Source organism: Cryptococcus neoformans (genome assembly GCF_000091045.1).
Source record: "Cryptococcus neoformans var. neoformans JEC21 chromosome 7 sequence".
NCBI lineage: Eukaryota > Fungi > Basidiomycota > Tremellomycetes > Tremellales > Cryptococcaceae > Cryptococcus > Cryptococcus deneoformans.
In genome coordinates, this window is record NC_006692.1 from 706,179 (window position 1) to 730,994 (window position 24,816).

The window sequence follows — 24,816 nt, forward strand, 5'->3', positions numbered from 1 at the left end:
AAAGTGGAGCGGCAGCGGCGGACTGGGCCGATTGTTTTTGTCGCGACGAGTAGTACGAGTACGAGTAGTGTGAGAAGGAATTGATGGTGAAGGCAATTCACGTCGTCGCAATGAAAGACAATTCTGTCGTTCGCGGAAGATACTGACAATAGAATTGCAACCAATAGCAAGCCATAGAGAGGGGGCGAAGTAACGCTGTAATAAACTCGCAATGTCGACCAATTTACAGCCCATCGTCGCCTTTCTCAAGCGAACTTATCCACTTCCATCTGTCGACCCGGTAAGTCTTCCCTCTAAAAGTTGGGAAGGCATGCATAATCTTGCTCTTTCATCCTAGAAATGGGTTCGCCAATGCGTAGATGCTCTCGTAGAGGCAGGGAGAGAACCTTCAATTGAAAACGTTGTGCGTAAGAATTACGAATAACATTGGCGTAACGACTGACTTCAACCTTAGCACATTGAATTTCTTTATTCTGATCTATCGCTGTGCACGCGAGAATCGCCAACTTTCCCAGAAGGAGAGCTACATGATATGATTATCTTTCCCAAGCCCACTCTCCTACAAATCCACGCCATAAGTGAAATTGGTCACTCGGCTTATCAGATTCAGACCGTGATGGAACAGCGATCAGAGGTCCTTTCTGGTCGGACTAGAATAAGAGGACTTGATGACGACGAAGAGAATGAAGTAGAAGAAGGGAAGGTGCCGCCCTACCCTCGTGGAATGCTAAGACTAGAAGTTGGAGATGGTAGGAGAATTGTGCGGGCCATGGAGTATAAGCGAATCAACGATTTTGTTCTGGGACAAACTTCTCTAGGTTCCAAAGCAAGTCACGCTCCTCGCTTTGGATGTATGTAAATCCAGCTGACTTGCTTTGACTAGATTGTCGTCCAGAACGTCAGAGTCCTTCGTGGAATCCTCCTCCTCACACCCGAGAACTGTCGTTTCCTCCCCGATAGTTGTGTCCAAGAATTGGAGGATTTACAAAGGGATCAATTTGTCCGTGATCTGCAAAGAAGACTCGGAAAGCTTAACCCCGATGGGGAGGGTGATGGGCTGGTCAATCCACCGCCAGTGATACCTCCCCCTGTGAGGGGCCCAGGAGTGCGAGCTCCAAAACCAGCTCGCAATGCCCCACGCCAACCGACGAGGGCGTCTGCGGCCCAGCCCGTCCGAGCTACTCTTCAGACCCCTGTCCCGTTGGATCGACATGTTTCCAAACACCCTGTCCCTTCTAATGCTGTCGCGGGTCCTTCCAACGGTAGAATGGAACGACAGGCAGCCGTTGTTGAAGATGACGATCTTGGTGGCTTTAACGACTTTGATGAGAGTTTTCTGCGACAAGTGGACGAAGCAGAGTCTCGCGCATATGCCATGCAGGCTAATTCGGTTTCCAGGTCTGCACCCGTTGAAGTTGATCCCTATGAGAGTGATGACGATGATTTCATGATTCTCGATGAATCCATGATCCGCCAACTTGATTACGCCGAGGCCCAAGCAAAGCAAAGGCAAACAAGTAGCGCCATCACCGAAACAAAATCTGTTTCAACGCAAAAAAGACGGTCCACGGCGGATGAAATCGATGATCTGGAGGATGACGAGTTTGAATTCAATGAGAGTTTCATTCGACAAGTCGACGAGGCAGAAGCTTTGGCTTTGGCTAGCTCTTCATTTACCAAGAAGACAACAGGAAAAGGCGCTGCTTCTTCGTCGACGACAAGATCAGCTACCACGTCAGCAGTGACGGACGTCATAAGAAAAGGGGCAGTGCAAAGTACCAAAGACGTTGTATGGAAGCGGACATTTTCGACGGATATTTCATCTGATGTAGAAGTGGATTCGCAGAAGGAGAATCGTGTACCAGAGATTATAGAGATATCTGACTAATGTTGTATAAGTGTATGTATCGACTGATCTGTAGGATCATATTACTCGCGCCAATACCATGTATCGTGAAGTTAAGATGACACGAACGAAGGGTAAAAGGGTTCTTACTGTCTGATTGTAGAACCTTATTTTTTGAATGCCTGTTTATTTGAGCTGGGTACAGTAATTCATCTGCATTATAAGGGGTATGGATAGGCTACCTTTTCCTTCCCCCACTGACCCGGCTCCTTCTAGCCGCTCCCGCAGAAGTCCCCGCACCATGACCGTTTGTTTTTGGTTTACATAGATCACATAGCCACTTGCCTGTCGGCGGATTCTCAAAGCCTAAACATTGAAGATGAAACCATTCTAATGGGCACTCGTCGTTCTATAAAGGTCATTATACAGTTGAGAGAGGGATAAGGCAAAAGAACTCACATCACAGCCAATCATCTCTCCAAACGACACTCTGTTGCAATAGCAGTACCTCGGCTCATTTCTGTCATTTGTCAGCCTTGCTCTGAATCGGATGTAAATGAATCACGTACGGGTCTGGAGGGATATTCCAGTTTTCTTCCACCTTGCCTTCTTCATTCCCGTCCTGATATTCTCTTTGTTTTGGCTTTCCTTTTCTCTTTTTTCCTTTCTTTCTCGACCCGCCCCCACCTATTCCTAGTGTCACCTCCCGTTCGTCCCCTTCGCCCACACCGTCTCCAGTTCCTTGCCCACGACTCCGCCCATCTACGAGTTGCCCAGTGCCCGCCTTGCCCGTACTACCTTCTAGATCGAGAGCCTCGTCGATGGCATTTGATGGGAGTGTTGAAGGGCGAAGACCAAGGAGGATGGACGCTTCCTGGGCCGTGAGCGCAGAATCCAGAGCGCGGATATGCCTGTCAACCTACATCATATGTATTTCAATTAACGATACCTGCAAAATTCAGACAAAGACCTACAGCGTTGTAAGCGCCGATGGCGACAGCAACTTTCTCATCGCTAGTCCGTACAATTTCGCGGGCAAGGCGCGAAATTTCCGGCAGCAGAGAATGGGGACCAGCCGGTCGAGATGCTCTCAGCGGGATTGACGAAGAACGGTTTTGTTGGGCTGCAGCTCGGGCAAGAGAATCGATGTTTGGATCGTCATTCTCAATGGCCCCATTGTGTCGAGCCGTTGGTGACGATGGCAAGGAAGGGAATTTTGCTCGTGCTGGGACTCTTGTTTGAGATTCTGGTGAACATGGAATGATGAGACCACCTGCACCGTCTGCTAGAGGTACACCTGGCTCTTTCTGTTTCTCATCTGTTAACGATGGGTTTAAAGACGGTTCACCCGAGTTCGCCGGCTCCGCTGTAATCTCAGAGGCTGGATTAACACCTTCTTCTCCTTCTTGAGGTGAGTCATGATGTGACAGTGTTTCCTCTGCCCTCTCAGCATCGATACTATCCTCCTCCCTATTACTTTTCTTGAGCGCCGCTTCTTCTAATGGAGTTGACAATGATCTTGGTTGTTCTAGAGCTATTCTTCCGGACACATAAGTACGTATAAGTTTCTTCAGCGTATCCATTTGTGCTGTAACAATCAAAGTCAGCTGCTGATTTTCAGCTCGATGCCAAACCTACCTAACGTGCCGTCGTCCAACTCCCTCAGCAATCTAAAATTCCTATGCAGCTCCAAAGGTAATTGCTCAACCGTTTCATAATGATCCGCAGCAAAATCTTGCCATGCTTCAAGCTCTTCAGTTGCATCCATCTCTCCTTCTGATTGTTTGCCTTGTTTTTCTTGTGTTTGTGTAGTAGTGGCTTCCGCTTTGCCTTTGCCCTTGTCAAGCTTAGTGGGTGATTCATCATTAACAGAGCGAGATGGGCCAACTTCTGGCTGTTCCGAGGTAGATGAAATCGCCCTGGTGGAGAGCCTCGCGCGCTTGGCTGGAGGCTGTCTGGGCATAGTCTGTTACAGTCTGGCTGGTAGATGAGCGCTATGTCGTTTCTGCTGACATGTGTGATATGTCATCGTATATGTTATCGCGAACGACCAAATGGCTAATGCTCGACGCGTCCCGACCTCCACCTCCCAGGTGCCTTTTGACAAGCCTGAATAGCCTCGCGCCTAAATCATGTGCCGGTGTCAGATCTGTCTTAGCTCGTCGGGTGTGCCTCTCAGGGCCTGGATTCTCGAGCCGGTTTGGGGTTGTTTGTCTCTTGTTTTGTTTTTGGTGGCCTGTCTCCACGGGGGATGCGAGCCCATTTTCCACAGCTGGCTCGCATACAGCGATGCTCCGTATGCATGCACGATGCAGTATGGTTGGACTTGAGAGCAGACAACTTGCGAGGCGCCTGAACGCCACTGGCCGATACGGGCGGTTTGAGGGTCCGAGCTAAATAGCAGGGGCAGGTCGACGTTGATGGCTGATGGAATAGCGCGATTCCGAAACGCCCTGTCTCTTTCTCTTCCATCCGTTTCGTGGTGGATTTTATTCCTGTCTCTATTACTATTGCTTCCGTCTTTTTACCGCCATATCCATCCCCACACTCATTATCAGCCGTAGGCTATCGCTGCACCCACATTCCTTGCTCCTGCCCTGTGTCGCCTCGCCCCGTCAGCGGTCTCCATTTCACACCACCTCGTCATTCACATCGTAGTCCGCGACCAACCATATACTATATCCACACCTGTCTTCGCTCTCACACCCAAGACACCATCAAAGGAGGCTGCCAAGGGGTGCCCATCACACTCTTTTTCGCCCATCCCAAATCAGTCATCAGTCACTCATCATCAACAATCGCCGGCCATGAGACTTTCAACAACTCTTCCCCTTATCCTTTTCCCAACTCTTACCCTTGCTCATGCCGATCGTATTCATCCAGCTCACCGCAGACATCTCGCCCGGAGCGGGTCCGGTGGGTACGGGAAACGTGCCCCAGCCTTGCTGGACGATCTGAGTGGTTTACTTGACGGTGATTCTGGCAGTACGGTAAGTGTCACATGTAGGCATTTCTGTCCACAGCTCATAATCAAACACTTTCAGTCCTCTGCTGCGTCATCAACATCAACCACATCCTCTGCTCCATCGTCTTCATCCTCTTCACAATCGTCGGTGACCCCCACCTCGACTGCAGTGACAACTACCTCTCGAGACGAGGTAACGTCGACCTCTGTGGCTTCTTCTTCTCTGCCATCTACTAGTTCCGCCTCTCCAACATCAACTTCTACCACGTCGACAGAGGTCTCCTCATTTACGGCTGGTCCGAGTGAGAACGTGACATCGTCGACGGCTTCTTCTTTTGACCGTAAGTGGCACAAAGAACACGCATAACATGCAGTGAACCTGTCTTACATTTGCTCCAGCCACATCAACTGCTTCTTCCAGCTCTACCGAGCAGTCTCTTGCCCCTTCTGCTACATCTACCACATCCACATCATCAGTGGCCGCTGAGTCAACTGTCTCCCCGTCTACTTCTGCGTAAGTCATTCGTCAGCCATAAATTGCGCGCTCTAACCCAATACAGCTCTGTACAATACACGACAGATGCGGCCGGTCAAACTCAGCTCGTCACGGTCATTCTTACCCAATCAGTGGATGATGCGACAAGATCTGCTGACGCGGCTACCGCTTCGGCTACTTCGACAGCCGCGACCCAAAGCGGAGGAAACAAATTCCCAACTGGGGCTATCATTGGTATCTGCGTCGGTGTCGGTGCCGCCATCTTGGCTTTGATCGCGTTAGCCGTGTGGAGGATGAAACGAAGGGGTGGTGAAGAGGATGAGGCCATCCGATGGTAAGTCCATATGCTGTTAGGCTATATATCATTATACCAAGCAATTGCTGATAACCAACAGGCCCGAACTCAACCGTCACGGTGACTCTGACGCCCACCACGCTCTTCCCGCCCGCGCAACTGGCCAGCACGGTTTCGAGACTAACCCTCTTGAACGTTCTCTCTCTTCTTCCTCCGAGCTTCAGTATGCCGACTATCCTGTCGCTTCTCATCCTGACTACGACCTTCCTCAGCACAGTCCTATGCCCATGGCTCTCAATGGCTCTTCATTTGGCGCATCCAGCTCGCTTGAAGATGATTATGCCTTGTCCGAAAAGTACCCTCCTGCTAGTCCTCATCCTCCAAGCCACGACGACCATGACAACTATACTTCAATGCCCCCTCCCGTGCAATCTCAGGCTTCAGTGGGGCTCGGTATGGGGGGAGCGATATTTGGACATGCCACGACACCTGAGGAGGAGGACCCTTATGGTGGTGTTCAGATGACCCAGCTTGACCACGGTGTTACATATCAGGGCATGACTTCGCCCGAGTACGGTCACCAGCCAATGCCCAATCCTCATGATTACAGGTAAAAGTGGTTTTAACACGTGATGAGTCGTCGAGCAGGAAGTGGAATGTGGTGAATGTTGCGTTACTCGCATTGTCTGACATTGCGAACTTTATTATTATTATTTTATCTTGGCCACGCTGTTTATACCCGACCAAACAATCTTATAAGAGCTTTTACCCCCTCTGTTCTACCTGTTAAATACGTAAACAATAAACGCTGTTTGAAGTATGAAATGCGATGAGATATTTGTTGCATTATGGCGATGCAGGGTGCGTGTTAGCGACTTTAAATACGACAAACATGGGACTATTATTAGTATTTGCCTTTCGAATCCAAGTCCCTTTGTCTTTTGTAGGGAGAATATGTACGCGATTGGGATGGGCGCAACGATAAATCGAGCTGGAATACGTTGTTCTTTGCAAGAATCTTGCGTACTCGACGATCTGGAGAGGCTGTTTTCCAAATAGTGTCATTCTGAAGATGGTCAAAAGTCGATCCATTTTCACTTACAGATAGTTGAATGATAGTGTTGGGGCTCCTCTTCGCATTCCATCAAGTGGTCTCCTGTTTTTCCCGGCCAGGTGTTGTTATCCCAGGTCATAAACCACGGCAGGTGATGGGCACCAGGAAGAAATGAATTTTTTCTTGAAGTATGTGCTTTATCATTGTTCCCGAAAGGTTTCTCCACCTTCTGTTGGGCAGGCATAAAAGGAACTGCCCAGGAGAATCCAAAGTCTATGGACTGTGACTTGTCTTTTGGCTGAATAATCGGATTATCGTTTTTCTCGCTTGCTTGGGGTCGTTCAAGGTGCTCTTCCTGTGTTTGCCCTTCCTCCTGTTGAACATGTTGATCGTTTTCCTCGCCCAAGAGTGGCGGTGGCGGTTTTAGGTATGCGAACATACCCCTAGGCTTTCTTCTGATGTAACCAGAGGGTATACGAGGATAGGCTTCTTCATCTGCCTGAACAGACCATTTACGCTTGGTCCGATTTCTTCTCCAGGGCCATAGAGAGCGACTTGAGTCATAAAGGACATAATGGGAAGCTAAAGCTAACTTACAGGGAAGACGAGACGTAGTTGACACCTGGCATGATGATACGAGCATCCAGAATGGTTGCCGAGGCAAAGCCCGTAAAAAAAAGAACAAGAAGAATGAAACGGTTTGTCGAATAACATCCATGGGGAAATAAAAAATGGAAGCCGAGGGCATAATGATCGAATGACATCGCTCGAGGCTGTTCGAAGCCGTTGGTTGATACAGAAGGTCCGTGCATGGACGACAGTAGCTAGGGATGACATGGGCTGTCGGGATGAGTTCGACTCCCATATGAGCCAGCGACTTTTTGTGTCCGGCTTCGCTCTCTGTCCAATGGCTTGCTAGTCTGAATAGCACGATTGATTCTCTTTCAAGCTTTCGCTTTGCTCGGGGGGATGGTGTGTACCAGTACGTAATGGCAGAAGAGACGCGTCGCGTCCAAAAGACAAAGAGGACCGTGTGATTTTCGGAACGGCGTTTGATTTCTTGGCTACTGGACGGATCTCCTGGTGCCCACGGCGTCTCGTCGTTCACAGAGCTGGTCTCGGGCGTGTGATTCCTTCTTCCTCGCGTGCTACTTGCGCCTTCTCCTTACGTATTCCCACTCCCCTCCTTCCTTCCCTCCTTCATCCTTTCGCCACTCAACTCACATCCACACCCACCCACAAACACACTCCTTCCACCATGGCTTACCACTACTCCCACGACAGCAGCCGTCGCCAGCCGCAGGGCGGCTACAATTACCCTTCCAACTATTCAAACCCCTCACAGTATTCCATACCCGACTCGGTCTATTCCGGCCACTCCACCAACACCCAACCCGTTCCTTCCCCTGGCGGGTACCACCCACAGCCTTCTTCTACCACTCGGGTGGTTCAGCCAGCGTACTATCAGCCACAGCCCACCGCATCGTCCATGACTTCTCACGACGTTATGTATGGCCGACCCAGCCCTGGTCCTAATCAGTACGGCGCCGCGCCAAGAGACGTCTTCCGAGGTCCTGGCGCCACGACAGTACCTCCTCCTCAACAGACGCCGTACCAGCCCTACCCGGACCAACCATATCCTTCTCATACAGACTATTCTGATGAAAACAAATCTTTTAGTTCCACTACTCACCTGGTTTCGCCGCAGAAAGAATGGGGTGTCGGAACTGTAGTACCGGTTACTACGATACCACCTGTCAACCAACCGCCTTACCAGCCGTATCAAGCATATCCGCCGCAGCCTTCCCCATCCCCGACTACCCCCCGAGGAGGTACCTCCCATTGGCATGCTATGCGGAAGCAGTTGCTCGAGAGGCGAGTGATCAAGCAGATCCCATTGCACAATGGCAACTTGGTGATGGATGTGCCCGTGCCAAAGGGGGCCATCCCGAGCACCAAAGGACTAGGCGTGATGGATGGAGAGATGGACAGCATGCGCTACTCGGCGGCAACATGCGACCCTGATGACTTTATGCGAAGCAAATTCAGCCTGAGGCAATATTTGTATGGCAGAAAGACAGAGCTTTTTGTAAGTGTCCAGTCTGAAATGTACGCTGATTATCTAGATCGTCATGACCATGTACAATGAAAATTCCGAGCTCCTCCTGAGGACACTTAATGCCGTAATTAAGAATATTGCCCATCTCACGACACGCACACGCTCAAAAACTTGGGGTCCCGATTCGTGGAAAAAGGTGGTAGTCTGTATCGTTGCTGATGGCCGAAAGGTTGTCGACCCAAGAGTTCTCAAGGTGCTGCAATTGATGGGTGTCTATGCCGAGGTATGTGATCCAAATTGGAATCCAGCTAACAGGCCAGGGTGTCATGAAAGACCATGTCGTTGACAAGGAAACCCAAGCCCATATTTTCGAGTACACTTCGCAGGTCGTAGTGTCAGAAACCGGAGAGGTTGGCTTTGGTTCGACCCCTGTTCAAATCTTGTTCTGCCTCAAAGAGTAGGTCAACGGTATGCCAGATCTGGACTGACCACCTAATAGGCAAAATAAGAAAAAACTCAATTCTCATCGTTGGTTTTTCAATGCCTTTGGCCCACTTATTAAACCCAACGTTTGCGTGCTTCTGGACGTTGGCACAAAACCCTCCGGTCACTCCATATACGAGCTCTACAAATGTTTTGAGAAGCATCCCACTGTTGGGGGAGCATGTGGAGAGATTTTTGCAGACACTGGAAAGTGGGGCAAATATTTATGGAACCCTTTGGTCGCAGGCCAAAATTTTGAATACAAAATGAGCAACATACTCGACAAGCCATTCGAGAGTGTTTTTGGACTAATCTCTGTCCTTCCAGGAGCATTTTCTGCCTATCGGTAAGCATTAGTGGACGCATTCAAAACTGACGATCCAGGTATGACGCAGTGGCCAATCACGCCGATGGGACGGGTCCCCTGGCAGCCTATTTCCGAGGAGAGCTCATGAACCAACCTGGTGCTACAGCAACCATTTTTGACAGGAACAAGTTCCTGGCAGAAGATCGTATTCTCGCGTTTGGTGCGTCAGCTTTGACTGCAGTGACAACTTCAAAAAGTTTACTGACACCTTCCCCAGAAATCGTTGTCAAGAAGAATGCTCGCTGGCGCTTGCAGTATGTCAAGGCGGCCAAAGCTGGTACAGACGTTCCCGCTACCGTCCCGGAGTTCATCTCTCAACGAAGGAGATGGCTGAACGGATCCATCTTTGCTGCAACATACGCAATGGTTTGTTTCTGGAGGATTTGGACTAGTGGACACGGTATTTTCAGAAAGTTTAATCTTACTATTTTGACGGTATATAGTGAGTAACGAAATCATTAATTGAAGCTGACAGGTTTAGATTTGGTTAATTTGCTCTTCAATTGGCTGTCTGTCTCCTCCTTTTACCTTGCGTTCTTCTTCCTCATTAGCTCGTCCATCTCTGGCAGCTCTGATCCTTTCAACGGGGCTGGGGATGAGATATTCCAGGTGTTCAACAAGGTCTATATTGCTCTGATGTAAGTGGCCTGAAGGTAGCATGATTATTCATGAACTGATAATGGGTAGTTTTGTCGTCTTGGTCTGTTCTCTGGGCAATCGTCCCCAAGGATCGAATTATATGTACACTTTTTGGTGGGTACATACCTTCATTAGCTGAGCTAACTTTGCTGTAGTATATTCATGTTTGCTGTTTGCCAAGGTATCTTGCTGTACTGTGCTGGATGGACAGTCTACCAGGCGGTCCCACACACCTCGGAAGGTTGGGAAGATGTCTCTGGGCTGTTTGATAACAAGACGTTTGTACAACTGGCCCTTGCTCTCATGGTAAGCTCGTATTGGAACAGAAAATATGCTGACAGACGACAGGCAACGTACGGGTTGTATCTCATTTCATCGCTTCTCTACTTTGAGCCCTGGCACATGCTCACATCATTCATTCAATATCTCCTCCTTCTTCCCTCATATGTCAATATCCTCCTCATTTACGCAATGTGCAATTTGCATGACGTTTCTTGGGGAACCAAGGGTGATAATGGTTCCTCAAAAGATCTTGGCACCGCAAAAAAAGTAGAAAAGGACGGAAAGGAAATGGCCGAAGTGGCGTTACCGACGAAGCAAGAGGATGTAGAGGCTCTATGGCAACAAGCCAGACAAGAGTTGAGAGTGCCGGTAAAAGAGAAGACTGAAAAGAGAAGTCCAGAGACTAAAAGGGCCGATGGTACGTCGACTTTGCTTTGGATAGCTGTTGAACATCTGGTCTGACCCATCCGCAGAGGATCGCAACTTTCGAACCAATGTCGTATTGTTGTTCCTTGGCTCGAACATGCTTGTCATTTTACTCTTCACCTCTTCCACCTTCACCAACTGGGTTAACTCGCATTTTGTCGATGCGACCAGCTCGACTTTCAATCCTTACCTTGTGAGTATCATGCTGATTCTCACCATAGTGGTCTGCTGAATGTCCAAACAGACCGTGATCTTTTACGCAGTTCTCGGCCTCTCAGCCCTTCGATTCGCAGGTTGCCTGTTGTATCTCATTTTCAGGATGTTCGGCTATTGAGTATCCCGAACAATACGTATTCCGAGAACTTTCCTTCCAGTTTGTAGTATGATCTACACCTAACTCCTATACATAGCGACTGCAGCGATCTCCTCAGCTGGTCTGATGGAACGATATGTGCAACGAAGACCATTGAAAAAGTCAGACGATGAATATTATGCATCATAATGCCTCTTAAACTTGTCTTGACCCTGTCGATGGGGGGATCTCAATGTCTTTCGTTCGGTATTTCTTTCATCAATCGACCAGATTGAATATATCTCCACACAAATACAGTGTCTGACCGAGTATTTTGATTATTTATAGCACAATGAATGAATTGCATCTCAAACTCATGCTATACACATTTTCTAGAATTCTGAACCTTCGACCTACCGCGACGTTAGTCAAAGGAAGGGCATTCTCATCGGATAAAAAAACTTACGTTGAACGTCGCCCCGTATTTCATATAGCCTTGCATTATTTCAAAGATCCCGACCGGCAGGTTCTGTCATTGTCATGTTCAGCCTTATCCTGCAGAAGCTCGAGAAGAAAAAAAAAAGATCGACTTACCATACTGAGCATTGTGTATTGTAATTTGGCATGTCCATGTATGAGTCCGACCTTGTACAAATAATGCGCGACCATGGACGGGTATGACGCGTCCATATACCATCTACACACACTTGATTAGGACCAAATCTGCCTTGTGAACATTTTCGCCTTACCGATGGTGATAGGTTGTCAGCCTCACAGCCGCCGTCAAGGTCTTTTGAAGATCGCCCTCATTCGCATACGTTTCAAGAAGCTTCATAAGTGCTTTTGCGCTGAATTTGGAGTCGAGACAGCGTTGGTACGCGTCCTTGGCTTCTTCTTTGTGATGCAAACGTGTGGCAAGTTCACCAAGGATCTCCCACTTTTGCGCCATCAGCTAAAAGTCCCCCACAGGTCTTGAAGTTTGCGTACCTCGGTACCAGTCTTTCGGTATGACATGTGCTGGGTTTTGAAATGAGATATCTCTGCTCTCCAAATGGTGTAGACTCTCAAGTCTTCATACAGAACTCTGAGTTATTGCATGTCAGCCCTGAAAATATGCTACAGTCGTAGATCATTCCTTACAAAAAGAGGTTATCTAGAAAGGAATGTCAGCCAACGTCGGCTTATTGCGAGGAAGAGTACACACCTAACCATCTCTCACATAATCGCTTATGAGAAAACGCCGAAACCGGCTGTTCCCCTTCACTCTTCATCCCCAAAGGCGAATTGGGATCTTCATTCGCTTGTGCTGTCTCGGGCTTCTCCAGAGCGGGCTTGTGAGTACTTGCCTTTTCGCTGAACCCTGGTCCTGGAGCCGTATTAGGAGTGCGCATCGACTCGCTTGATATCCTGATGGTAGGTATATCGCTGGGAGTGTTGACCTCTTCGGACGAGGTCCTCTTCAAGCCCGCAATGGACGCGCCGTCACCCGCTTCGCCATTCATATCAACAGAAACGTTCGTTTTATGCAGCCGATATTCCTCTTCCATGACGAAGACGGAGGATCTAATTTTGAGAAGCTCATCCCAACCAATCTTAGAGACAAGGAGAGTGAGGAGGGAGTACGCTTTGGCGAATGTGCCGCGGAGGTTGGGAGCGGGGAGACGGAGGAGAGCGATATCGGCCTGTAACTTGATCAGCGCGAATGGGAAGGATGCTGAAAAATTGCAAATTGCAACGCACCTCGTTCTCTCGTGACGAATCTTCATCCACCAAATTGGAGTCTGCGATAAACTTCTTGACTGGCATATTGGACTTTGCAGGGGTAGGCATCCGATGGAGATCTCTTTCGTTATAAGTAAACATTGGACATGAGTTGAGTGTCAACAAAGCCTGGTCGAGTTGCCCCAACTCGATGTACGTCTCCGTGAGTTTGGCCCAAGTCGTGAACTCGCTGGGTGCAGAATTGACCGCCTGCTGGGCGACTTGCTGGGCCCATTCGTATTTGTGCTTGGAAAGGAGGAAATCGACTTGGGCATGAAGGATGGGATAGGATTGAGGATTGGCGGCAAGGGCAGCGTTCATGATCTTGACAGCTTTGATCTCCTCGTCTGCAAGCAAATGAGCATTTCCAACATCTGCGACTGTTTATGACCCACTCATGCCGATGTAACTCTTCGCCACTAGAGCGGCTACCTCTGGCTCCTTGTCCATCATCCTTTCGAAAAGGTTGGCGGCTCGATGAAGTCTGAAAGAGTCGGAAAAGTATTTAAGAATGGCAGAGGTCAGGTGGTTGGTGACAACTGTGGCGACCTGTATTTCGGGATCTGAGCCAAGCTGCCAGCCTATATAGAATGTTAGCTTTGATCCTGTTTTTAATAGCTGAGCGTACAGACCCTTGAAGAACAGCGCTTCGGCGGCTTTGAGGAATCTTTCCTCTGCTTCTGGCGTTGTGATCGGATCCAGCTTTCTATACCCTGCCAACCTATAGGAGGCATCGTCCGCATATCTAATAGCACGCAGGATCGCAGACAGGTACGTCTCTTGCCAGAGCTCGGGGGTCGCAGGGTGTCTGCCAGGTCAGCACAGAAATAAGACGCTGAAACCCACCTTTGACCGTGAAGATCAACCACAAAAGCGTCGACACCGCCGGGAATATTGGCTTCCACCCGCATATCTACCCGTGAAAAGGCATTGAAGCAGCTTTAACCCCGGATCAGCCAGACTGCGACAGACGGCCGTAAGGAATGAACAGGACTTACCAATACGTCCCGCTTCGAACTTTCCATGCCGACCCCTTGCCAAACCATGCAGACGAATCTTCCACTGAAAACTGCAAAGAGTTGAGATAGGCAGCGAGTGACGCAGAGGACGAAGCCTCTATTCCAGAGCTATACAGACGTTAGCGCGGGTCAGACAGATAAAAAGAGTTGCCGAACCAGTAGTGATAGGACCCGATCTGTGTAGTTGGTCAGCTAATGCCTATCCATATGCAATTTACCTCTCGTTGAGTCGGCGGTTTCCCATAAACTTTCATAACATGGCAGAGGTCTGGAGGGCCTAGTTCTCTGAAGGAGCCTGCAGACGATGTCAGGCAACGGTCCGGATGGACAGGACATGCAAGACGTACCAAGGGTTTCCGTTCTGGCTGCAAGGCTCTCTCCGATGTCGGTCTACGGGTAAGCGGGTGTCTCGCCAGAGGCATACTCACCTCTACAAACTCTGGGATGTCCTTGAATAGCTCTGACATGGCTGTTTTTATGGGTCGAGTCAAGATGAGGGGGAGAGGAGACAACAAACGAAGAACGCGAACGAGCGAGTGACGCGGCAGATCCCCCTCGCCCAGCCTTGCACTTGTTGCCATGGATGCTTGAATCCCTTGCATCTCTACTTTTTTTACGCCCAAACACCAAATGCCCACTTTGCCCACTCCAGAGGAAGCTGGTGCCCATGACGGCCAGACACGTCCCGCCACTCCCGCACACCAGGTCCCTCTCGAGACACCAGGAGCAGGCCCCTCGCGACTAGCTACGCCTGACCCCGGCCGCGACCTCGAACTCGACATTGCATTCGAGCGCGAGCTGGCTCTGGATTCAGAGGACGAGGAGCAAGACAGAGAGAACTGTAAGTGTACAGACCGCAGATCGACACTAATTCCGTAGTCTTGCGGAAGCGGAACGATTACCTCGAGCTCGAACAATCTGTCAAGGTATATATATATATGCACGCTGTCGGGTAACGATGCTGTACTTGCTGACGCTTCAAGAGTAGTCAAGTAACGAGCTGCTGCATTCACTGGAAGAATACCTATCAACTTTCCAGACTGACCTCTCGGCGGTCTCTGGACAGATTTCGGAGCTTCAGCAGAAGAGCTCGGATATTGAGAGCAGGCTCAACGGGCGCAAGGCAAGTTGTATCTATGGCAGCTGTATCGATCTCTCTCTGACTAGCATAACAGGCAGTGATACCCGCACTCAACGCTCTTCTTGGTGATATAACACTTCCGCCTTCGCTCGTCCTTACTCTTCGCGATACACTTCCCTCCCAAAACTCTGATATTTGGCTTTCCGCCATCATACAGCTCGATGAGAAGATCACTGCAATCAAAGCCCGGAGCAAGGTGCGGGCTGTGAAGGAAGTCGAACCGATTATAGACGGCCTCACAATCAAAGCTCTTCATGTCCTTCCGCCATTTCTGCTCTCCCTTATCAAACCTCTCAAATCGGCATCAAAAGGACTGTCAACAAATATGGGTGTGCTGCAAACGGGAGTCCTGCTGAAATACCAACCCTTCTACGCATTCCTCCTGAAGCACGCGCCAAGGTTGGCCAAGCAAGTTGAGAGGGGTTATGTCAATGCCGCCAGGGCATTTTACGAGACCGGTTTCCGTCGGTATGCTCGAGCTCTAGGTCAGATCAGAGCTAGGACAGTGGAGAAGAACGATTTGATAGGGGTTGTATCTAGTGAGGCCGCGGCAGCGGTTCTGAACGGAAACGGAACACAGGAAGGAATGAAACAAGCGTATGAGAGGTTAAAGTTTGCTGAAGTGGATGAGGGGGCGGTCGTCCTGGCCTATATGGTCGACGACAAGGAGTTCGTAAGTCTCTGCAGGTTTTATTGAAACGTCCCGAGGGGGCGAGGGGGGAAGCGGCAGACGCTGATGGTGGATGGAAACAGCGATTACCTATCGAAGCATTATTCAGATCACTGAGCCTTGTTCTGATGGATAATGCTTCGGCAGAATTCACCTTTATCGTCCGCTTCTTCTCACGACCATCCAGCCCTCCTGCGGAACCCAGATCGTTCCTATCCCCCGAATCCACACCTCTCGACTCGCCCAGCCCGTCATCTTTTGCCGATCTGACATCTGAAGCGGGCAGAAACCAAACGGCCAGAAAGAGGGTAGGGATGAATGAATCCAACGAATGGCTGAAAGATGCGGAGCGTATATGGCACGAGGTGTTTGATTCAGCGTTAGACTACTGCACCGGTTTCTTCCAGTCCATGATCGATGTCCCTCCCCCTGCCATACCGTTACTCACAGTCATCCGGCTGAACGATCATTTGTTGGCTACGTGTGATGCCCGAGGTACTCTCCCTCTTATCCCGTACCTCACTGGACAAAAGCTCGCCATGTGGCCGATATTCAGAAAGGAGATGGATCAGCACATTGAAAGCCTGAAGAAGCTCGCCGACGATGCGGAAGGGAAAGGACTGGCGGGGTTCATGGGTAGAGGTGTCAAGGATGGAGCAGTGAGACAGGTTGCAAGTCGTTATGCGGGGCTGTTCACTTGCGTGACGGCGTTGAGTGAAGAGGCGGATGAGGCCATGTTGTTCTCTAGGTGAGCACGGATTTCTGGTGGATGAGAAAAAAAAAGGAGACAAAAGCTGACAAAGCATAGTATGGCACGACTTCGCGCCGAGCTGGTTCGATTGACACATTTGCAGTCGCTCAAGATCAAGTCTCCAGCTGAACGGCACTCGTTCCTTTCCTCCATCTACGAGATTGTCATGCACGAGCTTGTCTCTGGACCGGGGCAGACAACGCATCCGAGGTTGCAGAGCGAGCTGTCATTTTTCCGGACTAGGGAGGAAGAAGCGAGAAGAAGAATCAGTGATGCTCAATAAGATAGACCGTTGTGCATATATGCATAAGCAATCTTCATATAATCTTTGCATTTCTTTATATTGTCGAGACCATCAAGGTCATGGGAGCTTTCACTTTTACCGTATAACGACTCATGGTCTACTTCTCCTCGTCATCGTCCTCGTCCTCATCCTCCTCTTCAGGGGCGGCAGCGGCAACATCCTCGTCATTGACTACGTGATATTGATCAGTACTGCTTCCGTATTGTTGAGAGCATGACCCACACTCTTCATCGTCCTCAGGAGACTCGGGAGCGTCGATATCCTCGTCCTCCTCGTCCTCATCCTCGGGCGCATCAGGATCGAGGTCAGCAGCCTTCCATGCCTCGGCCTGTGCATCATCCACGTCAGCATCCCTACGCCCATGTTATTGTAGCTGTAATTCAACGTACCTTGGAGTAGTCAACCTTCTTCCTGTTCCTCTTGCCGGTGACGATAAGGTTGTCCAGGTCGTCCTCCTCGAGCTCCGCTTCAGCCCCACCCTCAGCCTCAGGCTCGGCCTCTTCAGTGCTCCTCCCCTTGCCCTTCTTGTCGGCAGCCTCATCGGTCTTGGTCCTAAATGTCAGAGTCAACTACCCGGTCATGTGATCCAGCAAGAAAGAAGCGCACTTCTTCTCGGCGTCGCCCTCTGGAGCTTCCTCGGCCTTTCGTTTCTCACCGACCTCAGCCTCCTTGGCGGCGGCAGCGGGGGCAGGAGTCTCGACGGACGTGGCCTCGGCGACGGCAGCGGTGGTTTCCTTGTCGGCAGACATTATCGGATAGATGTAGAATGACGGATGGGGAGGAAGGACGGAAGAGGATGACGAAGTGTATCGATGGATGGTTGTTGTGCTCCTCCCAGAAAGGTAATATTGGCGCGTCGCGCTATGCCGGCTAATTTGGGTTCGGCGTTATTAACGGGAGGCAAGGCGTTAATAAGGAGCCGCTACGCGTTTGTGTCGCCACATGATTTCTCCGTGATTTCCCGACGCGTTCAGGGCGCGAGGCGGCCAGTGCCCAGGCACGGAAAGAAGAAGCTCCAGATGTAATCCAAAGGTTATATCTAGCTGCATTTTACTCGTCGCAGTCCTTCTTCCTTCTTCCTCACTTTTGCCACATACATCCCCACGCAATGAGCTCCGAGAAGCCTGTGAGTCCTCCCCCTCGTACCCGTCTCCCACCCCAGCATCCCGCTCCCGCCCAGCCCACCTTCCACGCCGAGAGCACTCGTGCTGACCACGGGCGAACAGGAGACTATCACCCACGTTGGTTGCAACCGATTCGGTTTCGACTCTACCGTCGACATCGAGACTCTTAGGAGCTTGTACCTTGTGAGTAGCTGCACCATGGGTTTTGTAGGGTAGTGTGGCAAGGTGGACGGACTTTTCCGCGTGCTTGCTTCCTTTGTAGTATCCGCCGATGTGTCCAAGGGGCTCTCTTGTGTCGCGCCTTGGTCATTCTTTCTTTTGCCCGAGGAGACTAGATACAATGAGAGCCGCAGACCCCTTGGAGCTTGCCCCCTTTTCCGGCTCGGTCTCGCTAGTGGACCGTGGATATCTGCGTGTCGCGTGTAAACTCGACCATTTTTGCTGCTGCTGTCCAGCGAAGCATTGAAACGCTTCTCGTATTCGAGATACGTGATCGGTTCTCTTTGACCCCATCTCTTAGATTCGATACACTATGTAAAAAGGAATTAGATTTTACCGTTTTCGGCCAACGCGATCTTTATCTCGTAAATTGGGGGTGCCTGAAACTAATTCCTTGTTTACAGTCTCCCGCGTACATCAAGGAGGGCGGCGATGTCAAGGTCTCTCTTGACGCGCCCCAGAAGGATTTCTCCACCGAGACCACCTATGACCACAACACCAACACCATCCAGTACTCTACTGTCAACAAGTTCCCCCCCGTCAAGCTCCTCCCCAACCACGAGCGAAAGAGGATCTTGGGTAAGTGCCCGAGCGTATGTCGGGTAGATAAGACGCTGATGGTTGATGGTGATGATAAGTTACTGGTGGTGCCGGTTTCGTTGGTTCCCACTTGGTCGACCGACTCATGCTTCTCGGCCACGAGGTCACCGTCCTCGACAACTTCTTCACTGGTAGCAGGACTACCGTAAGTCTATCCGTTTTGAGTTGGTTCTTTTACATTGCAGCTGACAAAATCCAGGTCTCCCACTGGATTGGTCACCCCAACTTTGAGATGGTCCGACACGATGTCGTCGAGCCCTTCCTGATCGAGGTTGACCGTGAGTCTTGATTGTCTTGAGTCTCTGAAAATATCACTCAAGCTTCTTGCAGAGATCTACCACCTTGCCTGCCCTGCTTCCCCCCCTCACTACCAGATCAACGCCGTCAAGACTTTGAAGACTTCCTTTGAAGGTACCCTCAACATGCTCGGTCTCGCCAAGCGAACCGGTGCCCGATTCCTCATCACCTCTACCTCTGAGGTCTACGGTGACCCCGAGGAGCACCCCCAGCGAGAGGACTACTGGGGTCACGTCAACTGTATCGGTCCCCGAGCCTGTTACGATGAGGGCAAGCGTGTCGCTGAGACCTTGACCTATGGTTACCACCGAAAGGACGGAGTTGAAGTTCGTGTGGCCCGTATCTTCAACACGTTTGGTCCCCGAATGAACCCCTATGACGGCCGAGTTGTTTCCAACTTTATCATCCAGGCCCTCAAGGGTGAAGACATGACTGTCTACGGTGACGGTTCCCAGACCCGATCCTTCCAATACGTCCACGACTTGATTGACGGTCTTATCCTGTTGATGAACGGTCCCGACACCCGACCTGTCAACATTGGTAACGGTGACGAGTTCACCATCCTCGAGTTCGCCGAGGCTGTCAGGGTAAGCTACTTTCTTTCTTCCCTGGACCACACGCGCTTAACTAGTCCATAGGACATTGTCGAAAAGGTCCAGAAGGAGGAGGGCAACCCTCTTGCCAAGCGGGTCAACATTATCCACAAGGAGATCCCCATTGACGACCCCCAGCGACGAAGGCCCGACACTACTCGTGCCAAGGAGTCTCTCCAGTGGCAGCCTAGGTGGAACGTTAGGCAGGGTGTTGAGGGTGAGTCTGCATGTGCCAATGTGTCCAAGGTCGCGCTGACATTTCCACAGAAATGGTCAGGTACTACAGCGCCCGAATCCGAGAGGGTGCCATCTAGATGCGTTAATCATACATGTAATTTTTTTGGTCTCTCTCCTTTTCTTGGTGGTCGTGGATATGTATGCATATAGACCATTATGCGACTGGCTTTTTGAAATTTGCGTCCTGCGCTGCTTGTGCAATGCATGGTGTTTTTGTATATAATATGATGAGTCTACTGCGCGGCGACGTGAATGACGAGTTGATTTTGCGACGGGAATGATGATGCGCGGTTCCAGCGCTGTCTCATCAACAACCTCCCAGCGATTACTTTTTTTTCCACATCCCCCCCATCCAAAACCAACATGAGCCCTCCACCAACCTCTCCAACAATCACAGAACCCCTGCCCGACACTCTGCTCCCACCCAACCCTGCGCCCCATCCAGACGAAACACTCGCCCCCGAGAAACCATCCATGATCAACTTGGCGACGCCTGCCCCTCTTCCCCGGCCGTCCACGCTCACAATCCCCAACGCGCCGGCCCAGAACCCGCCAGCAAAAGGTGTCCCTGCATGCACTCCTGCTGCCAACGCTACACCGTCAGCAGGAAGAAGAGACGGGGACGCTGAAAGTGGGGGTGTAAAAGGTATTGATCTGTCAGAGTTTGACCCGTATGCGACGACGCCTGGACCGTCGATTGCTGCGAATGGCAAGAAACGCGATGGCACTGTCGAGGACGAGCCGGAGCCTTTAGAAAGTTTACAAGAGAAACAGGATGCAAATGCGAATGTGAGGATAGAACAAGGTGTGGATATGGCCCCGACTGGTAGTTCTCAAGACGCAGCAGCACGTCAACCGAGTGAAAGGGAACAAGCAAGCAACAGGCCTGCGACACCTGGCACGTCGACAGAGGGAGATCAAGAGGCCAGTGATAAAGACAAGGAACCGGTGTTCAATTTCCAAGGATTCTTAAAGGATCTCAAGCTGAAGAGTGCCGAGCCTGTCGCGAGGTACCTCAAGAGGTGTGTGCTTTTTCTATTGAGAGATAGACATGAATACTGACAGATGAGGCGGGATTAGTTTTCTATCAAACTTTGTGAAGAAGCCATTCACCGTGAATGAGCAGATCAAGTTGATCCATGATTTCCTTGCTGTACGTTTCTTTTCTAATGATCGATTTTAGAGTTGCAGTATAGGTTTTTTCGGCTGACAGCGATAAGCACAGTTCATCTCGGAGAAGATGGTGCAGGTCGAACCTTGGAAATCTCAATCGTCTGCCGAATTCGACAATGCGCTCGAAGCAATGGAGAAGCTGGTCATGAACAGGCTCTATAATTAGTATATATTTTTCTTCATTATGTCTTCTTCTTTTTTTCCTTCTGAAAACCCGTCTCTGTTATATTTATCTGACATTCACAACCCGAACTTTGCGCAGTACATTTACCCCCGAGCTTGTCCCTTCACAACCCATAACGACAGACGACCTTGAGCGTGATCGAGTGTTTTCCCAGCGGGTAAGGCTGTTTGGTTGGATAAGGGAGAAACATTTGGATGTTCCCGAAGGAGAGGCAGCGCAGGGTTTCTTGGGATTCGCAGAGCAAGGTGCGTATTGTGTGTGTGTGTTTATGTTGGACTGGTTTACTGATACGACGAGCAGAGTTGTTAAAGATTAACCATTACAAGGCGCCGCGAGATAAGATGATTTGTATTTTAAACTGCTGTAAAGTCATCTTTGGTCAGTCACCTCCTTGGCTTGTTTCCCCCGCTGCGCCTACTGACAGCATCCACAGGCCTGATACGGAATGTGTATGGTGCGGAGACAGGCGGTGCAGATGCCTTTGTCCCCATTCTCATCTTTGTCGTTCTCCGTGCCAACCCTGAAAACCTCATCTCCAACCTCGAGTACGTTGTGTGCCTTGCCATTTTTTTGCATGATACAGTTTGCTGAACGACGATGGTCATTTTCATTAGATACATCCAGCGTTTCCGCAGCCATTCAAAATTGCAAGGCGAAGCGGCCTACTACCTCTCTTCCATAAGCGGCGCCATCCAATTCATCGAGACCATGGACGCTTCCTCGCTTTCCAACATCACCCAACCGGAATTCGAGTCCAATGTGGAGAACGCTATTCAAAACCTACCGCCTAGCCCGTCAAGTGAGAAGAAGGGAGGCACGCTGCAGCCTTTGCATAGCAGTTTTAGGACGCCGGGGAAGGACCAAGGTCGGGAGCGGGAACGGGATAGCAAGCTCATTTCACCGTTCTCAGCTGCTACACCGGGGGAAGAAGCGGCCCGTCCGCTCAGCATGGCTTCTGCGCAAGCTAGTCTTGAAGGGACCCGCAAATGGTTTGCACGTACGGGCAACTTGGCACAGGAAGCGGTTAGCAAACCGTTAAACGCTATCGGCAAGATTTTGGAAGGTATGAGTCCTGCGGATACAAGGCAAGGGAGCGAGGATGGAAGTGATGATGAAGGGAGCGCCCAGGGGGGGAGGGTGCCGACAACGACAACGACCGCGGAAACGTCTGTGAGAGGAGGAGGACCGGGAGGTGTTTTCCCGAGAGATGTGTTTGGTTCCAGGAGGTTCAGGGCGGTGACGCCAGAGAGTCCATCACGCCGACCGGCGTTTGGCGATGAGGGTATTTCAAGAACGTGCGTGTTTTTTTGTTCTCTGGTTTGAAAAGTCCAGTACATTAATCTCGGTTTTTCCGCCAGAGGAACACCATCTTCAGATATCCTTCCAGACTTTTCCGCTCTTCAGATACAGTCAACGATCGACGCTTCGCAAGAGACTTTTGCGCAAACACGCCACGCCAACGTGCAAACGTTGCACCAAATGTTCCCTGCGTTGGATGAAGAGATTGTGGAGGCGGTGTTGGAAGGGTGTAATGATGATTTGGGATTGGCGATTGACCGATTACTGGAAATGTAGTCTAGATTTTTTTTTTCTGGACGATGATGATGATGATGATTTAGAACGATAAGAACAGGTACACACGGTGTACCACTGTGCATGTAAAGCAGTCTATGTATATATTCAAATAGTAGTTTTGGTACCGACACAACAAAAGAAAAGAGTTATTCAAGATCTAGGAGACGCGGGGATTTTAGAGAAGAGGTGGGTTTAGAGAAGAACTTGGTTCGTCGCGTTCTTGGTGAGCGTTTTCTGCAAGACTGTCAGTCGGTAAATCCCAAAAAAAAAAGATGAAGACGCACGTTGGGAAGGACGATACAGCTCCTGACCATTGTTTCCGGCGCCAACGAGACTTCCGACGCCAAAATGGTGACGCTAATCTTGCCCTTGACTTCCCGCTCAAACTCTTGTTCGCCATCGACTCTTGACCACGCGCCGATATGGGAATTGGTGCCGACGATACTGTTCAACGCACAGCTGTGCTTTTCCAACGTAGATCCTTCGAGGACGATGGCGTCCTTGATTCGGACGCCTGGGCCGACAGTCACGTTGGGGCCGATGGCGACGTTGGGGCCGATCTTGGCGGAGGGGTCGATGGTGGCAGAGGGGTCGATGAAGGTGGGTGCGATGATGTTGGGAGCGGCGGGGGCGAGGAGGGATGGGTTGGTGAGTTTGTAGTTGGAGAGGTAGAGGGCAGTGGCAGTCACCGCAGAGCTTGTTTGGCGCGTCAACTGGTAAATATCATTTTTATAAAGGAAAAGGACTCACGCAGCGGTCTTGATTTGTCGCCAGAAATCGTGTGTCTGGTAGACATACATTTTCCTAGCGGCAGCCAGCGGCACGATCACATCTTGCTCGAGACGAAGAATCTCGTCGGGCTTGACGAGGGGGTCTTCCCTGTCGAACGCGGCCAAGTCAGTCGCGACGCGTCTTTTAGAGTAAGCGGAAAGACTCACGCCGCGCGAGCCGTCTTTTCGTCCATCGCAACCTTGATCACGTCAAACAAGGACTTGTCAAAGAGGTAGACGCCGCCGTTGACAATGTTGGAGATCCAGCCTTCGGGCTTTTCGACGTAGTGGACCATCTGGTTGGTCTCTGGGTCAGTGACGATGCAGCCGTACTGTGTAGCGGTCTCCTTCTTGACGTTGACACCCATGATGGTGCCGGTCCCGCCGTGGGAGGTGTGCAGCTCGAGCATCTCGGCAAAGGGAAAGGAGCAGCAGATGTCAATGTTGCAGATAAAGATGTGCTGCGGGACGGGAGGGCGGAGGATCGAGTCCCGGACTGGCAGACATCAGCGCACGGTAGCGGGAGAAGCGGGCAGCAGACTGACAGTGGTAGAGTCCTCCGGCTGTGCCGAGGGCCTTGTACTCGCGCAGGTAGCTGATGGCGATGTTGGGGAACTCGCGCTTGGCCTCCTTGACGAAGGCGGCCATCTGGGAGTCGTCGTAGAAGCCGATGATGATGACTTCGGTGAGGTCTGGCACTTTGGAGAGGGCCTGGAGCGGGTGCCATATCATGGGCTTCCCAGCGACGGGCAGCAGCGGTTTGGGGCCTGCAACGTGTCAGCGGGCGGTTAAGGGGAGTCGGGCTTACAGTCGAGGGTGAGGGGCCGCATGCGGGTGCCCTTGGAGGGGCCGCCTACGAGGATGACGCCTTTGGTGCTGGGCATGGCGGGGTGGAGAGTGAGAGTGAGAGTGCGAGTGCGAGTGCGAGTGCGAGTGAGAGTGACGGGGAGACATGAAGACATAAGATACACGATACACCCAGAGCTTGTTCCCCGACCCTGAGCGGCCAGATCCTAATCAGACTAGGAACGTTTTCTAGCCCGACTATAACCCTATTATAATGCCGCTAATCAGATCAGGATCACTTTCTAATGAAACCAGGCACATTTTCTAATGCCCTGCGCAACCAGGAACACTTTCTAATGCCCTAATCAAATGCTCTGCTCAAACAGGAACACTTTCTAATGCCGCCCG

The 24,816-nt window shown here is 50.7% G+C and overlaps 11 protein-coding genes across 11 annotated transcripts; 6 read left to right on the forward strand and 5 right to left on the reverse strand.

Moving 5' to 3' along the window:
- Positions 1-113: 113 nt before the first annotated feature.
- On the forward strand, positions 114-1,935 carry CNG02490 (expressed protein). The gene is made up of 4 exons (XM_571988.2): positions 114-280; positions 338-403; positions 455-826; positions 884-1,935. The coding sequence occupies exons 1-4, from the start codon at positions 212-214 to the stop codon at positions 1,886-1,888; spliced, it is 1,512 nt and encodes a 503-aa protein (XP_571988.1). The 5' UTR covers positions 114-211; the 3' UTR covers positions 1,889-1,935.
- A 105-nt stretch (positions 1,936-2,040) lies between these two features.
- On the reverse strand, positions 2,041-3,881 carry CNG02500 (PHD-finger protein, putative). The gene is made up of 5 exons (XM_571991.2): positions 3,485-3,881; positions 2,821-3,434; positions 2,416-2,765; positions 2,306-2,366; positions 2,041-2,255 (listed from the first exon to the last, which is right to left on the reverse strand). Exons 1-5 carry the CDS (start codon positions 3,807-3,809, stop codon positions 2,085-2,087), a joined length of 1,521 nt encoding a protein of 506 aa, XP_571991.1. The 5' UTR covers positions 3,810-3,881; the 3' UTR covers positions 2,041-2,084.
- A 451-nt stretch (positions 3,882-4,332) lies between these two features.
- On the forward strand, positions 4,333-6,421 carry CNG02510 (hypothetical protein). Its single transcript, XM_571993.1, has 5 exons — positions 4,333-4,836; positions 4,891-5,152; positions 5,211-5,325; positions 5,372-5,641; positions 5,703-6,421. Exons 1-5 carry the CDS (start codon positions 4,654-4,656, stop codon positions 6,214-6,216), a joined length of 1,344 nt encoding a protein of 447 aa, XP_571993.1. The 5' UTR covers positions 4,333-4,653; the 3' UTR covers positions 6,217-6,421.
- A 14-nt stretch (positions 6,422-6,435) lies between these two features.
- Positions 6,436-7,632, reverse strand: CNG02515 (hypothetical protein). The gene is made up of 3 exons (XM_024658628.1): positions 7,254-7,632; positions 6,705-7,186; positions 6,436-6,646 (listed from the first exon to the last, which is right to left on the reverse strand). Exons 1-3 carry the CDS (start codon positions 7,466-7,468, stop codon positions 6,507-6,509), a joined length of 837 nt encoding a protein of 278 aa, XP_024514550.1. The 5' UTR covers positions 7,469-7,632; the 3' UTR covers positions 6,436-6,506.
- An 83-nt stretch (positions 7,633-7,715) lies between these two features.
- Positions 7,716-11,415, forward strand: CNG02520 (chitin synthase 1, putative). The gene is made up of 12 exons (XM_571995.2): positions 7,716-8,745; positions 8,783-8,998; positions 9,036-9,172; positions 9,215-9,544; positions 9,583-9,725; positions 9,783-10,007; positions 10,047-10,203; positions 10,253-10,318; positions 10,360-10,510; positions 10,553-10,904; positions 10,960-11,105; positions 11,157-11,415. The coding sequence occupies exons 1-12, from the start codon at positions 7,915-7,917 to the stop codon at positions 11,244-11,246; spliced, it is 2,844 nt and encodes a 947-aa protein (XP_571995.1). The 5' UTR covers positions 7,716-7,914; the 3' UTR covers positions 11,247-11,415.
- CNG02530 (bud site selection-related protein, putative) lies at positions 11,389-14,509 on the reverse strand. Its single transcript, XM_571997.2, has 16 exons — positions 14,413-14,509; positions 14,332-14,374; positions 14,203-14,279; positions 14,141-14,160; positions 13,964-14,092; positions 13,812-13,904; positions 13,598-13,773; positions 13,361-13,546; positions 12,945-13,312; positions 12,409-12,886; positions 12,345-12,357; positions 12,192-12,288; positions 11,954-12,141; positions 11,799-11,901; positions 11,671-11,733; positions 11,389-11,617 (listed from the first exon to the last, which is right to left on the reverse strand). Exons 1-16 carry the CDS (start codon positions 14,449-14,451, stop codon positions 11,597-11,599), a joined length of 2,094 nt encoding a protein of 697 aa, XP_571997.1. The 5' UTR covers positions 14,452-14,509; the 3' UTR covers positions 11,389-11,596.
- Positions 14,510-14,565: 56 nt separating this feature from the next.
- CNG02540 (suppressor of action mutation 2-like protein, putative) lies at positions 14,566-16,863 on the forward strand. Its single transcript, XM_571999.2, has 6 exons — positions 14,566-14,825; positions 14,864-14,910; positions 14,973-15,107; positions 15,160-15,798; positions 15,879-16,543; positions 16,604-16,863. Exons 1-6 carry the CDS (start codon positions 14,615-14,617, stop codon positions 16,827-16,829), a joined length of 1,923 nt encoding a protein of 640 aa, XP_571999.1. The 5' UTR covers positions 14,566-14,614; the 3' UTR covers positions 16,830-16,863.
- On the reverse strand, positions 16,829-17,668 carry CNG02550 (hypothetical protein). The gene is made up of 4 exons (XM_572001.2): positions 17,457-17,668; positions 17,240-17,402; positions 17,073-17,178; positions 16,829-17,021 (listed from the first exon to the last, which is right to left on the reverse strand). The coding sequence occupies exons 1-4, from the start codon at positions 17,597-17,599 to the stop codon at positions 16,948-16,950; spliced, it is 486 nt and encodes a 161-aa protein (XP_572001.1). The 5' UTR covers positions 17,600-17,668; the 3' UTR covers positions 16,829-16,947.
- A 229-nt stretch (positions 17,669-17,897) lies between these two features.
- On the forward strand, positions 17,898-20,142 carry CNG02560 (UDP-glucuronic acid decarboxylase Uxs1p). Its single transcript, XM_572003.2, has 8 exons — positions 17,898-17,976; positions 18,077-18,157; positions 18,598-18,772; positions 18,832-18,938; positions 18,993-19,071; positions 19,124-19,677; positions 19,729-19,900; positions 19,951-20,142. Exons 1-8 carry the CDS (start codon positions 17,959-17,961, stop codon positions 19,995-19,997), a joined length of 1,233 nt encoding a protein of 410 aa, XP_572003.1. The 5' UTR covers positions 17,898-17,958; the 3' UTR covers positions 19,998-20,142.
- An 82-nt stretch (positions 20,143-20,224) lies between these two features.
- Positions 20,225-22,932, forward strand: CNG02570 (hypothetical protein). The gene is made up of 8 exons (XM_024657561.1): positions 20,225-20,942; positions 21,001-21,073; positions 21,146-21,258; positions 21,356-21,522; positions 21,578-21,655; positions 21,711-21,822; positions 21,892-22,572; positions 22,636-22,932. The coding sequence occupies exons 1-8, from the start codon at positions 20,284-20,286 to the stop codon at positions 22,850-22,852; spliced, it is 2,100 nt and encodes a 699-aa protein (XP_024513241.1). The 5' UTR covers positions 20,225-20,283; the 3' UTR covers positions 22,853-22,932.
- Positions 22,914-24,562, reverse strand: CNG02580 (mannose-1-phosphate guanylyltransferase, putative). Its single transcript, XM_572007.2, has 6 exons — positions 24,431-24,562; positions 24,168-24,389; positions 23,791-24,118; positions 23,603-23,731; positions 23,137-23,548; positions 22,914-23,086 (listed from the first exon to the last, which is right to left on the reverse strand). The coding sequence occupies exons 1-6, from the start codon at positions 24,504-24,506 to the stop codon at positions 23,045-23,047; spliced, it is 1,209 nt and encodes a 402-aa protein (XP_572007.2). The 5' UTR covers positions 24,507-24,562; the 3' UTR covers positions 22,914-23,044.
- Positions 24,563-24,816: the final 254 nt, after the last annotated feature.